General features: G+C 39.8%; 1 protein-coding gene across 1 annotated transcript; it reads left to right on the top strand.

The window, feature by feature from the left end:
• The first annotated feature begins 319 nt into the window (after nucleotides 1-319).
• On the top strand, nucleotides 320-10876 carry LOC147327909 (uncharacterized). The gene is made up of 4 exons (XM_086297413.1): nucleotides 320-1078; nucleotides 1177-1459; nucleotides 1592-2169; nucleotides 10837-10876. The coding sequence occupies exons 1-4, from the start codon at nucleotides 816-818 to the stop codon at nucleotides 10874-10876; spliced, it is 1164 nt and encodes a 387-aa protein (XP_086153539.1). The 5' UTR covers nucleotides 320-815.
• Nucleotides 10877-11087: the final 211 nt, after the last annotated feature.

Raw genomic sequence — 11087 nt, 5'->3', positions numbered from 1 at the left:
AGAAACTGCTTTTTCAATGATCTTACTTAAAAATGGGAGATTTGAGATCGATTTGAGAACAACCTGTAGTTGTTCATTTGTGTCTTGTCAAGATTGTCCTTTTTCAGTATAGGTTTTATTAAAGCAGTTTTTAGTGGTTCTGGAAACACACCTGACATTAAAGAAAAGTTGACGATCTGTAACATGTCTGACTCCAAAGTCTTTGAGACCTTTTTTGAAAAAACTTGTTGGCAGGACATCTAAACAGCAAGAGGAGGAGTTCAGTTGACCTAAGATGTCCTCCAGGTTTTTGCTGTTACAGTTTTTTACAGTCGCTAACAAGCGTTTGTCCAAACAGTTGTCACATTTGCAAAACTCTAAACACAATTAGCACAGGATCGGTCTGTTGTGGCCATACCATTCACACATTTCATGTCGTGTTCACCCAATATGCAGTCAGTGAACACATTTCCACAATGCTTACATTTTCTTAACAGACAAGTTATACCTCCCAACAAAACTATGGACTGTTCTTGTAGTATCTACGAATGTTAACACACAACATCCCACAATAGCAAAAACAATATTCCAAACCGTAGATACAGTATAAAAACCTCTGCCCCTGCAATGATATCAGTACAAAAACAATATCAATATCAAAAATATATCTCAGCTGTAAACAAACAAACAATTGAATAATTGACACACAGCTGATTTATGTTGGGTAAATTGGGCCAACCACACCTTCTTCCATTCTGGCTTAGACTCAGTGGGGTTCATAAGGCAAGACCTTGAGGAGTGATGTTTTTGGAAACAAAAAAAAGACAAACACTGTAATGTCTGGTCGAGGAGGAGTAAGAGCAAGGGGCCCAGAGAGAAGAGCAGGCCCAAGGAGAGGGCAAGGTATAGGTGTAAGAATGCGTGGTGGTGGCATTCCAAGGGCTGCAAGAACAGTAGTCAGTGATGAAATCCGTGCCACTATCATTGACCATGTAATCAACCATGGTCTTTCACTAAGAGAGGCTGGTGAAAGAGTGCAGCCCAATTTGAGGCGGTCAACGGTTGCCTCCATTATACGCACCTTTCAACAAACCAACAGGTAAGTATTGCATTTTACATGGATTGTTCCTATTCTCACTTGACATGTCAATATGGTCATACAGTAATGCATATGTTGAATTGTCTGTCTTTCTAAAGAATGCAACGTCTTCCACCCTCTGGGGGAAGAGGAAAGCTCCTCAGTAATGATCAGGAGCTTGCCATTGTGGAAATGGTTACTGCAAATAATGCAATAAAACTGCGTGAAATACAAACCAGAATTGTGGCGGACCATGAGATATTCGACAATATCGATAGAATCAGCCTCACAACCATTTCGCGGACATTGTCCAAACATAGAGTGCGGATGAAGCAGCTCTACACTGTTCCCTTTGAGAGGAACAGTGAGAGGGTCAAGGAGCTACGACGACAATATGTCCAGGTACAGTGTATATTCAATCCAATGTCCAGTTCTATAAGCTTTGCACTTTGCAAGTAGGTAACCTACACAATACTAGGTTACAGTACAGTATGGTATACAGTACTAACATGACTTACATAAACTTTGTTTCAGAGAGTTATGGAATTGGAGGCCAACCAGGCCCCTCATGAATTCATATACATCGATGAGGCAGGATTCAATCTGGCCAAAAGGCGTCGACGTGGACGTTATGTAATTGGAAAAAGGGCCACAGTTGATGTGCCAGGACAGAGAGGGGCAAACATTACCATGTGTGCAGCAATTGCAAATGCAGGATTACTCCTTCACAAATGTCAGGTTGGACCCTATAATACAGAGCGCTTGCTTGCCTTTCTCAATGATCTCCACCAGCGCCTGGTTCCAGAGCAGGGTCAGGAGGGTGAAAACATGAGGACCTTTGTAATTACCTGGGACAATGTGGCTTTCCATCACTCGCAAGCAATAACAACATGGTTTGAAGTCCACCCAAGACTGGTGAGTCTCTTCCTTCCACCCTATTCACCTTTCCTCAACCCCATAGAGGAGTTCTTTTCTGCATGGCGGTGGAAGGTTTATGACCATCAGCCACATGACCAGATGTCCCTCCTTGAAGCCATGGATGCTGGCTCCAGGGACATCACAGTTGACGATTGCCAAGGGTGGATCCGACATACCAGGCGGTTTTATCCCAGGTGCATCGACTTGGCTGACATCAGATGTGATGTTGATGAAAACATGTGGCCTAACCCTGAAGATCGCAGAGATTAGATGCAACTTTTTTGCCTTTTTTTAGCCCCCCTCCCCCCCTTTTTATCTTGGCTTTTTGCTGTTGTTTTTTTGTTCAGAATGCTCTTGTGTGTTTCATGGATATTTTGTTCACTGTAAGCAATACTGTAAAACTTTCTCTGTCCTATCATACCGTGTTTCTACTGTACCTCCTGTGGTAAACAGTAAAGAAACAAAAACTTGTTTGCTTTTTACTGGAATGCTTTTGAATGTGAACATTACTGTACATGTGGACATACAGTTACCAACCAAGACATTTCTGGTGTCAATATGGTGGATTGCATGTTTCGCATGCAAATACCTGTGAAACTGAAACATAAAAGTCTATGCAGTTTTTGTAATGTCAATAATAGCCAGTATTTTGAAACCTGGTGTACTTTGATTGACTGCATGTACCTTGTGAAGTGAAAACAAGTGTTATTCTTTGACAGACTAATTTCATTTTGAGTCAGATTTATAGTGTTTTTGTACAGTTAGTGTGTGCAGAGAAAGATGTGTTCTAATTTTGAAATGAGGAGTTAGTATATATTTAACAAAGTGTATTTTTGGGAAGGATATTATCCATTTGGCCAATTGTGTTTTGTAGGTGTGGGTCTGTGTTAAGAGTTTAGAAAAAGTATCTGAAGTATGGGTAGGCGCTTGTTAGCGACTGTAAAAAACTGTAATAGGGTGAAACTGTTTGATGGTGTTTAAACATTTTTTCGGTGGACACAGTACATATCCTGGATCTGCTGTTGATGTACCAATTGCTTGTCTAATCTTTTGGATCTTTTCTGTGAAGAATTTGGTAAAGTCATTGCAGGCCATGGTTGAATGAAGTTCAGCTGCGACTGGCACAGGAGGGTTTGTTAGCCTGTCAACTGTAGAAAATAAGACCCGAGCATTATGGCTGTTTTTAGTGATGATGTCAGAGAAGTAGGACCTTCTTGCACTCCTCAGTTGTAAATTATAATTGTGAAGTTTCTCTTTATAGATGTCATAATGAACCTGGAGGTTTGTTTTTCTCCATTTGCGCTCAGCTTTCCTACACTCTCTTTTTTCATTTTTTACTAGTGTGGAGTTTCTCCATGGAGACTTTTTCCTTCCAGACATAACCTTCACCTTAATGGGAGGAATTGTATCCATTACATTTAACATTTTTGCATTGAAGCTATTGACGAGCTCATTGACTGACCCTCTGGACAGGTCAGGTGTTAATGGGAAGACCTGGTTAAAAATTGCACTACTGTCTTCAGTTATACACCGTTTTGTGATCACTGCTGTTGATATATTTGTGTGGGCTGAGATTTTACTTTCAAAGAAAACACAGTAATGATCAGACAGGCCCACATCAGACACAGTAACCTTTGAAATGCTCAGGCCCTTGGAGATCAGTAGGTCAAGAGTGTGTCCTCTATTATGTGTGGCCTCTGTTACATGCTGAGTCAGCCCAAAGTTGCCCAGAATGTTACTCAGGTCTTTAGTCCCTTTGTCCTGAGGGTTGTCCACATGGATGTTAAAATCCCCAACAATAATTACACAGTCGAAATCAACACAGATCACAGACAGCAGTTCACTGAGGTCATTAAAAAAGTCTGTGCAGTATTTGGGAGGCCTGTAAACATTAAGAAACACAACTTTGGATGGAGCCTTCAGCTGTAAAGCCACATATTCAAAAGACTGAAAACTTCCAGGAGATAGCTGCTTACATTGAAATGATTCATTAAATAAGACAGCAACCCCTCCTCCTCTCCAGCTCACCCTGGCCTCACTGATAAAACTGTAGTTAGGAGGGGTCGTCTCGATGAGAACAGCTCCACTGTTACTTTGGTCCAACCAAGTTTCAGTTAAAAACATAAAATCAAGGCTGTGCTCAGTGATTAAATCATTAATTAAAAATGTTTTCCCAGCTAAAGATCTAACGTTTAATAAAGCCAACTTAAGTGTTTTAGAGGCATTACTTGTCCCCTCGTGTTTGGGAGCAGTCTGTGGCACACAAGGTATGTTTACTATGTTTAAAGATCTTTTAGAGTGCAGCTCTCTGTGTTTTGACCAGGCCACATGTCTCCTTCTGTCACCTGAAAGTATAGAGATTTTAAAACCTTCTAGTAAACAGGGTCCCAGCTTCTCCTGGGAAAAGTCACCACTGCCATAATCCTTGCAGCCCGGACCCTCCACACATCACACATCAGACTGCGGAGACAGAGCATGAAGGTGGTAAGGAGGAACTAAGGGGGGCGAGGCTGGGCAATGTGACTTCGATTGCTCTGTTGAGGGCGGGGCTCGATGGCGAACCTTTGGCTGCTCTGGTGGGGGGTTTATGGGGGACAAAAAGGGATTGGGCCGGGGGGTAGATCTGAGCCCAGCATTGACCCGCTCCATCATCTCCTCAGGGACTATTGTCTGACGTCTGCCTCCTTGTTCCTAAAAAAAAAAAAAAAAGTGGGGAGCAATTTATGACTTCATTACCAAATGTGCAGTGATTAAGCAAGGCTCCTTCTCTAATTTACCCTGGTAAGACTTGACTTTAAGTGCCACCCACTGTGTGCAGACAAAAAGCCTCCATCAAATTATGTTAATGTTGATGTAAAACATTTATGGCTTATACTTCTTAGTTCTGAATATTTTGCATTTCTATTCCTCTGACTCTGGCTTTGGGCGCTAACCTGCAATACCACTGTGTTCCTTCGGCTGAAGTTGAGCACTTTCATCATTAATATTTAGCTCTGGAATGCTAATGATCTCTCTGAATCATATCATCACGCCACAACCTCCAATTAACCTCTCTGGAATGCCATCATACCCACATTCACACAAAGACACACACACACACACAATCTCACTCTGGGACTCCCTGCCTTTCCTTCCCTCACCTCTTTTTCATCTCTAACTCTCTTTGGCACATTTTGCCTCTCAAAGAATGTATGCTGAGACAGTTTTCCCTCTCATGTTTGTGTATATGTGTGAATGCACATCCTGTGGTGTCCAAGCCTGAAAGACAGCTCCTGCCTTTCAGAGTTCATCTTCACTCAAGAGAGATCCAAGGCCTGTCTTCCATTTGTCCTTGGTACATTTTTAATAAAGCTAATCTGAGATTGGTGGATGAACCTCGTCACCTGCCTGTCATTCTTTCAATTTTCATTCTATCGACATTACACTTCATGTGTGAGAGGCAGAGGGAGCCTTCTCTCGGGAGTGAATGTGGTTTATTAGAGATGATTTTTCTTTCCGCCTTTGGTTTGAAATTCACAATACTGTGTCCTCATAAACATGAGTTCAGGTATGTTTTGCCTGCAAAATATCTGCAGTCAAATATCTTTGAAACTCATACATGCTGTATAAGTCCTTCTGTTATGTTAAGAATAGTATGATTTGTCCATAAAAGGCAGGGTATGAACTTGACATTTAATTAGATAGCATTTATTTTTAAGCGAAGCCCTCTCTGATGTTAACATTTTCACAAGACAGTCTTTTGAAAGCAAATCTGCCTTCACTGATTTTCCACAGAATAAAACTTTGCAGTGACCTTGAGAGTTAAGGCCCTGAGGGACTGTTGCTCTTCCAAAAGCTAAGCAGCAGTTGAAGTTTTAGGATAGGTTTAAATCTGTGTTGTTTGGCTTATAAAGTTCTGCAAATTGTGTCCAAACCTTTGGTTTACATGACACCAACTTGCCATCTGGATACCACCAGTATTCCTATAACATGCATTCTTCAATGCTAATTTCCTTACTTAAAACCAATTGAGGCCCAAGGGTCTTTCTGAGGTTCCTGCTCGAAAATGACATGCCCAAAATAAATAGAGCATTCCTCTGCAATTACAAACTCTATATAAACAATTTTGGTATAAAAATGAAGGCAACACTGAGATTTCATCAGATGTATAAATATTAAATCAGATGTTACTGTGTTAAAATTACTGAGGCTGAAACAGAGGAAAATCAAGTAATTTTTTTCCACATTTATTTTTGGATTTTATTGGATATAACAACTTTGAAAATATGCTTCAGTATGCAATAAACTCCAGAAAATCTGTAATAAACATATGAACATTATCTGTGCAAAGATGTATGCACTTTTAATGCAAGATAGCAAGGCATTTTGACATTTAGCCCATTTTGGCACCATCTGGCAGTTGAAATTTCTTAGGTGTTGGACAGCAGAAATGATTTAAGTTTATTTAGATGCTTAAAAATGTTGTTGTTTTTTTAAATATTTTTTGAAGAATTGAACATACACTCAGGTACATTGGGCCTTTTTTCCTGTGCTTAATCAACTTCTGGAAAAGTCCCTTAACCCTTTAAACTCTGAATGCCAGTAACTTTGGCTTCTATTGGCTGATTTGCATCATTGACCCCTCTTTTTAATCATTCGAGCCAACAGAATCATGTTAACATTGCCATGTTTACGTCAGTTTCACCAATCAGAAGTTGCAAGGCAAAAAAATCCACTTGATATTTAATGCAAAATGACGTTATTGTTTATCAAAAGTCAAACATACTTATTTTCTTCTTTTAGCTAAGATTCTGAGGCTTCTGTGGATATCACACATTGCAATACTTATATAGCCGAGCTTGTTCTACAGACGATAAAATGGAACCTTCTGGGCGCTGGAGCTTAGGAGGTTTTAAACGAGAAGCTGAGCAAAACAATGTGTTTTGGGAGAACTAATGTCCTTGTAGTTTTACCAAAAAAAAAAATAAATAAAAAAACGAGAGCTGGTACAAATATGCATGAATTGTTATAAACCTTTGTTTTCAAGGCTGAACAAAAATAAGCATAGAAGTAATGCATCTTAATGGATATTGGTTGTGATTTGGACTCAGAACAAGGAGTGCTTGTTAGACATTGCACAATGTTTTAATGCAACCTTTTCCAAAATATCTTAATCATGTGTGCTCACATGGTAACAAAAAAAGCCAGTTTAGCACAAAATCCAACATAAAAATACAGCAAATATTCCCTGGTTAATGGTTCTAAATTACTTCAGAAGTTCATCCATCTGTTTTCCTAATCGTTTGTCCTATTCAGGGTTGCTGGAGGACCGAAGCCTATTTAAGCTGAGTCTGGGCCAGAAGGAGGATGACACACCCTTTACTTTGCCACTATATCACAGAGATACAGACAATCATTCACACTCACATTCACACCAACAGTCAATTTTGAATTACTAATTAATGTAATGTGTGGGTCTTTGGACTGTGTGAGAAACTCAGCACAGGCACAGATCAAACACACAAACCCCAAACAGAAAGGTCCCAGTCAGCAGGTGAGAATTGTTGTGAGGACAGAATTCTAACCATTGCAGCTCTAAACCTCCACAAGAAATGCAACAATGCCATTTCTTTATGTCTTTCATTACAATGTGAACATGTTGGTCTGCGGATATTCATTTAAAGCTAATACTAACATTTGTTACATTTACATTAATAATATGGATTTTTCTTGTTTTGGGGACATTATTGCCAAATATTACTAAAGAATCTACTTTAGTTCCTGAGATGCCAGGGGTGCGTGAAGAACTCAGTGTATAAAAGACACAAAACACAATGTATTCTGAAAAGTTGCATCAAGAACTCAGTTCGCTGACAGTGATGCCAATCTCAGTAACCATTTACATGACTGATTGTACAATAGAGAAATGTAAATGACAGTTAACAGACAACACAGTTAGTGTGGGTGTCTTTCAGACACACCTGCCAATGTGCTATTAGAAGGTTCATAATTTCAGTAGGCCAGTTAGGGCGCATCTCATCTACAGTATAGTTGAATTGGTGTTGGTTTAATGCAGACATTTCTTCTACTTTATCAAGAACTACTTTTAAATCTAAAGAAGTTGTGGTTTAGGATGACCAGTTCTACATTGAAGCTGTTTTCAGCTCCTCCCTTGCCACAAGGGTTCACCACAGTGGGCAGCTCTGCATGTTTGGTTTTGCAGATGCCCTTTCTGACATAACCCCAAAGGAATTTCTGTCTCCGCTTGGAATTGAATTCAACAAAATATCACTAGAAAGACAAGAATCTGTTTATTTACATATTAGAATCATTATTAAAATAATAATTACAAAACAGTTCAACAAAGTCAAAAAGAGTCTAAAGCTCATTCCTCTAATTTGGCCCCAGCTGTCTGTTAGGTTTGATCTTTTTAAGAAGAAATACATTAACTATTTGATAAAGGCACACAGTTGAAGTGCTTAGAGTCCTGCTGATCAAACTGACAATTTATATCAAACTTTTTGGTTGAAACAGTTTTGTTGAGACTCTCTGTTACTTTTGACTCACTGCCTCATTAGTCATCCCAAGTATTTGAACCATCACTAAATTCCGACACATGATTTTAGACAAGTTTATTGTACTCTGTGCCTGCTGTGCAAAAATGCTATTAGCCAAGACAGACGTTCAAAGATCAAGTCTAGATGCTTTTCACAGCAAACTAGAGATCAAAGCTGAACAAGTAAGGCTTACTGCGTAGTTGACTTACATTTAATATATATATATTTTAATATATATAATATATATTTTAGTATTAGAAAATACATTATGCCAAAGCTTATGTACTCTCTCTCAGCGCAAAATAAATAACATCTTCTTACCAAAGCATATGCAAAGAGAATCAAAAGAAGCTTAAGATTTTTTTCAAGATTATTTTTTAACTGAAGTGTTTTCTGTATTCCTTCTAAATTAAATAGCTTAGTCTTAATATTCTCTACAAGAAAAGGTGATTTGGGCAGCCTAACCTGGTGTCTGTTTAAGAGGTGTAATAATGTGTAAAAATGTCAAAATTAATGACTAATAAGCATGTATCCTATGAACAGTCTTATTGATTTACATTTTTGATTTTTATACAGGCAAGATACAGAAGCACATTCTACCACTTTTTGCGGAATTTGTGCAAAATCAAATGTAGATCAAAAATTGGGATATTTCTGTGTCCATGTTTACTGTAAAACAACAAGTAGATAAGTGCCTTATTGTGTTTCACTGACAGTATTGCCAACTACTGCAATGCACAGTGGAGGAAAAATTTAATTGTCAGAATCACTCTAAGTTGTCGTGTGTCCCTAATAAATGGCCTGTATTTGTATAGCGCTTTACTAGTCCCTAAGGACCCCAAAGCGCTTTACACATCCAGTCACCCACCCATTCACACACACATTCACACACTGGTGATGGCAAGTTACATTGTAGCCACAGCCACCCTGGGACGCACTGACAGAGGCGAGGCTGCCGGACACTGGCGCCACCGGGCCCTCTGACCACCACCAGTAGGCAACATAATAAAGCTACTACTTAATTCCTAGTAACAAAATTTAATATTAGAGGAGCCTCACACTGAGTCCCACATCCCCCAGCCCTGTCAATATTTCTACGGCCTCTTTATACACTTACTCTAGTCTTACTAATGTATTGCAGTACATAGTCTTGCTCTCTTTTGCATCTCTTGCCTTCATTTCTCTCCCTCTCTCTCTCTTTTGTAGCAGTGATTGTGATGAATTGAGTCATCTTAAGTGTTTCCTCTCTGTGTGCATCCCAGGAGGATTTCAATCCCCCTCTATTTTCCCTTGTCCCCTTCACCCCACCACCACTGATTCCCTACACTTTCTGCGCACTCATCTCTCTATCCTTTACCTTAGTGCAGTTGTTCTCTGCTTCTCTTACTCCTCACTTTATTCCTGTCTCTCTCTCACCGTCTCTGCCTCTATTCCCATCCTTAATTCGGAAAGCATTACTCAAATCACAATAATGCTCTCAGACCGCCCCCCCACCCCCACCACCACCCTACACTAAATAGATGATTTGCAGAATGGAGAGTGAATGGGTATTAATAGTATCAAGCTATGGATTGCAGTGCATATTAAATGAAATCCATGGCGGTCTCTGAAGATGGTTTTCATGTATGCAATTTCCAAGGTCATGACCTCCAGTTGTTCTGCATCATAATGACACCACTGGTAACACTCAAGCCATCATCTGGGAGAAAATTACAGCGATGTTTTAATCAACTCTTGGAAATGTTTTGGAAAATGAGTAGTTGCCAAGACATCAGATTTTCATCATATATGAAAAATAAATGTGAATCCTTAGAACATTCAGTTCCACCCACGGTCTCTTCACAAAATTCTTTGTCACACCCTTGCCTTGTGGGTCTTTGCTTAATATAGGAGAGAACTTCAGTGTGAAATGTATCTGCAGTACAGCACTTGGCGGTAGATGCCTTTGATTTGCCAATCAAGATGGTGACTTTTGAACGACCGCCACTGTATGGCAGAGACAGCCAGCCAGAGGGCTGTCAGTGTTCAAAGCCAAGGGCCCTCTCAGTTAAACAGTCTCAGTGTGCCACTACTCGAACATTTCAAAAGATGGCACATCAATGAGCTGTTGTTGTTAGATTGCATACATCTGTGCATGCACAGATTTGATCATACACAAAGAATAGTTTGTACCTCAAAAAATATTTGTAGCCACAAATACTGTACATGCATCCATAGACACAAACATGCACGTACTCACAACACACTACAATGAAGCTTCGTGGGCTGGATGGGTTGGCAGATGACACTGTTTAACGCTGTCTCCTCTGTTCTGTGCTTTGCCAGCTCTGCCATGGGATACAGCCAGGTGAAGGAAGTAAAATAGCAAAAGAGACAGTGAACAAGATTTGTACTTTCGTGTCGGCACAACACGGCTGTGAAGAAGGGAAGTGGAAAACAACAACGTGTTAGTGTGAATAAGAGGTGGCTCCAAAAACAGCAGAATAAAGATGAAAGATTAAAAAAGGGGGCAATGCGGTAGAAAGTAATAAAATAATTAAACACGAAGACCCATGTGGGGTGATATAGAATGCCAA

This window comes from Aulonocara sp. 'chitande type north' Nkhata Bay, linkage group LG6, assembly GCF_057382095.1.
Source record: "Aulonocara sp. 'chitande type north' Nkhata Bay isolate Kocher_YH1m ecotype deep benthic linkage group LG6, A_spYH_male_GT1.1, whole genome shotgun sequence".
In the NCBI taxonomy this organism is placed as follows: Eukaryota; Metazoa; Chordata; class Actinopteri; order Cichliformes; family Cichlidae; genus Aulonocara; species Aulonocara sp. 'chitande type north' Nkhata Bay.
Note: the sequence above shows the minus strand (reverse complement) of the source record. Positions and strands in the feature narration are given on the sequence as shown.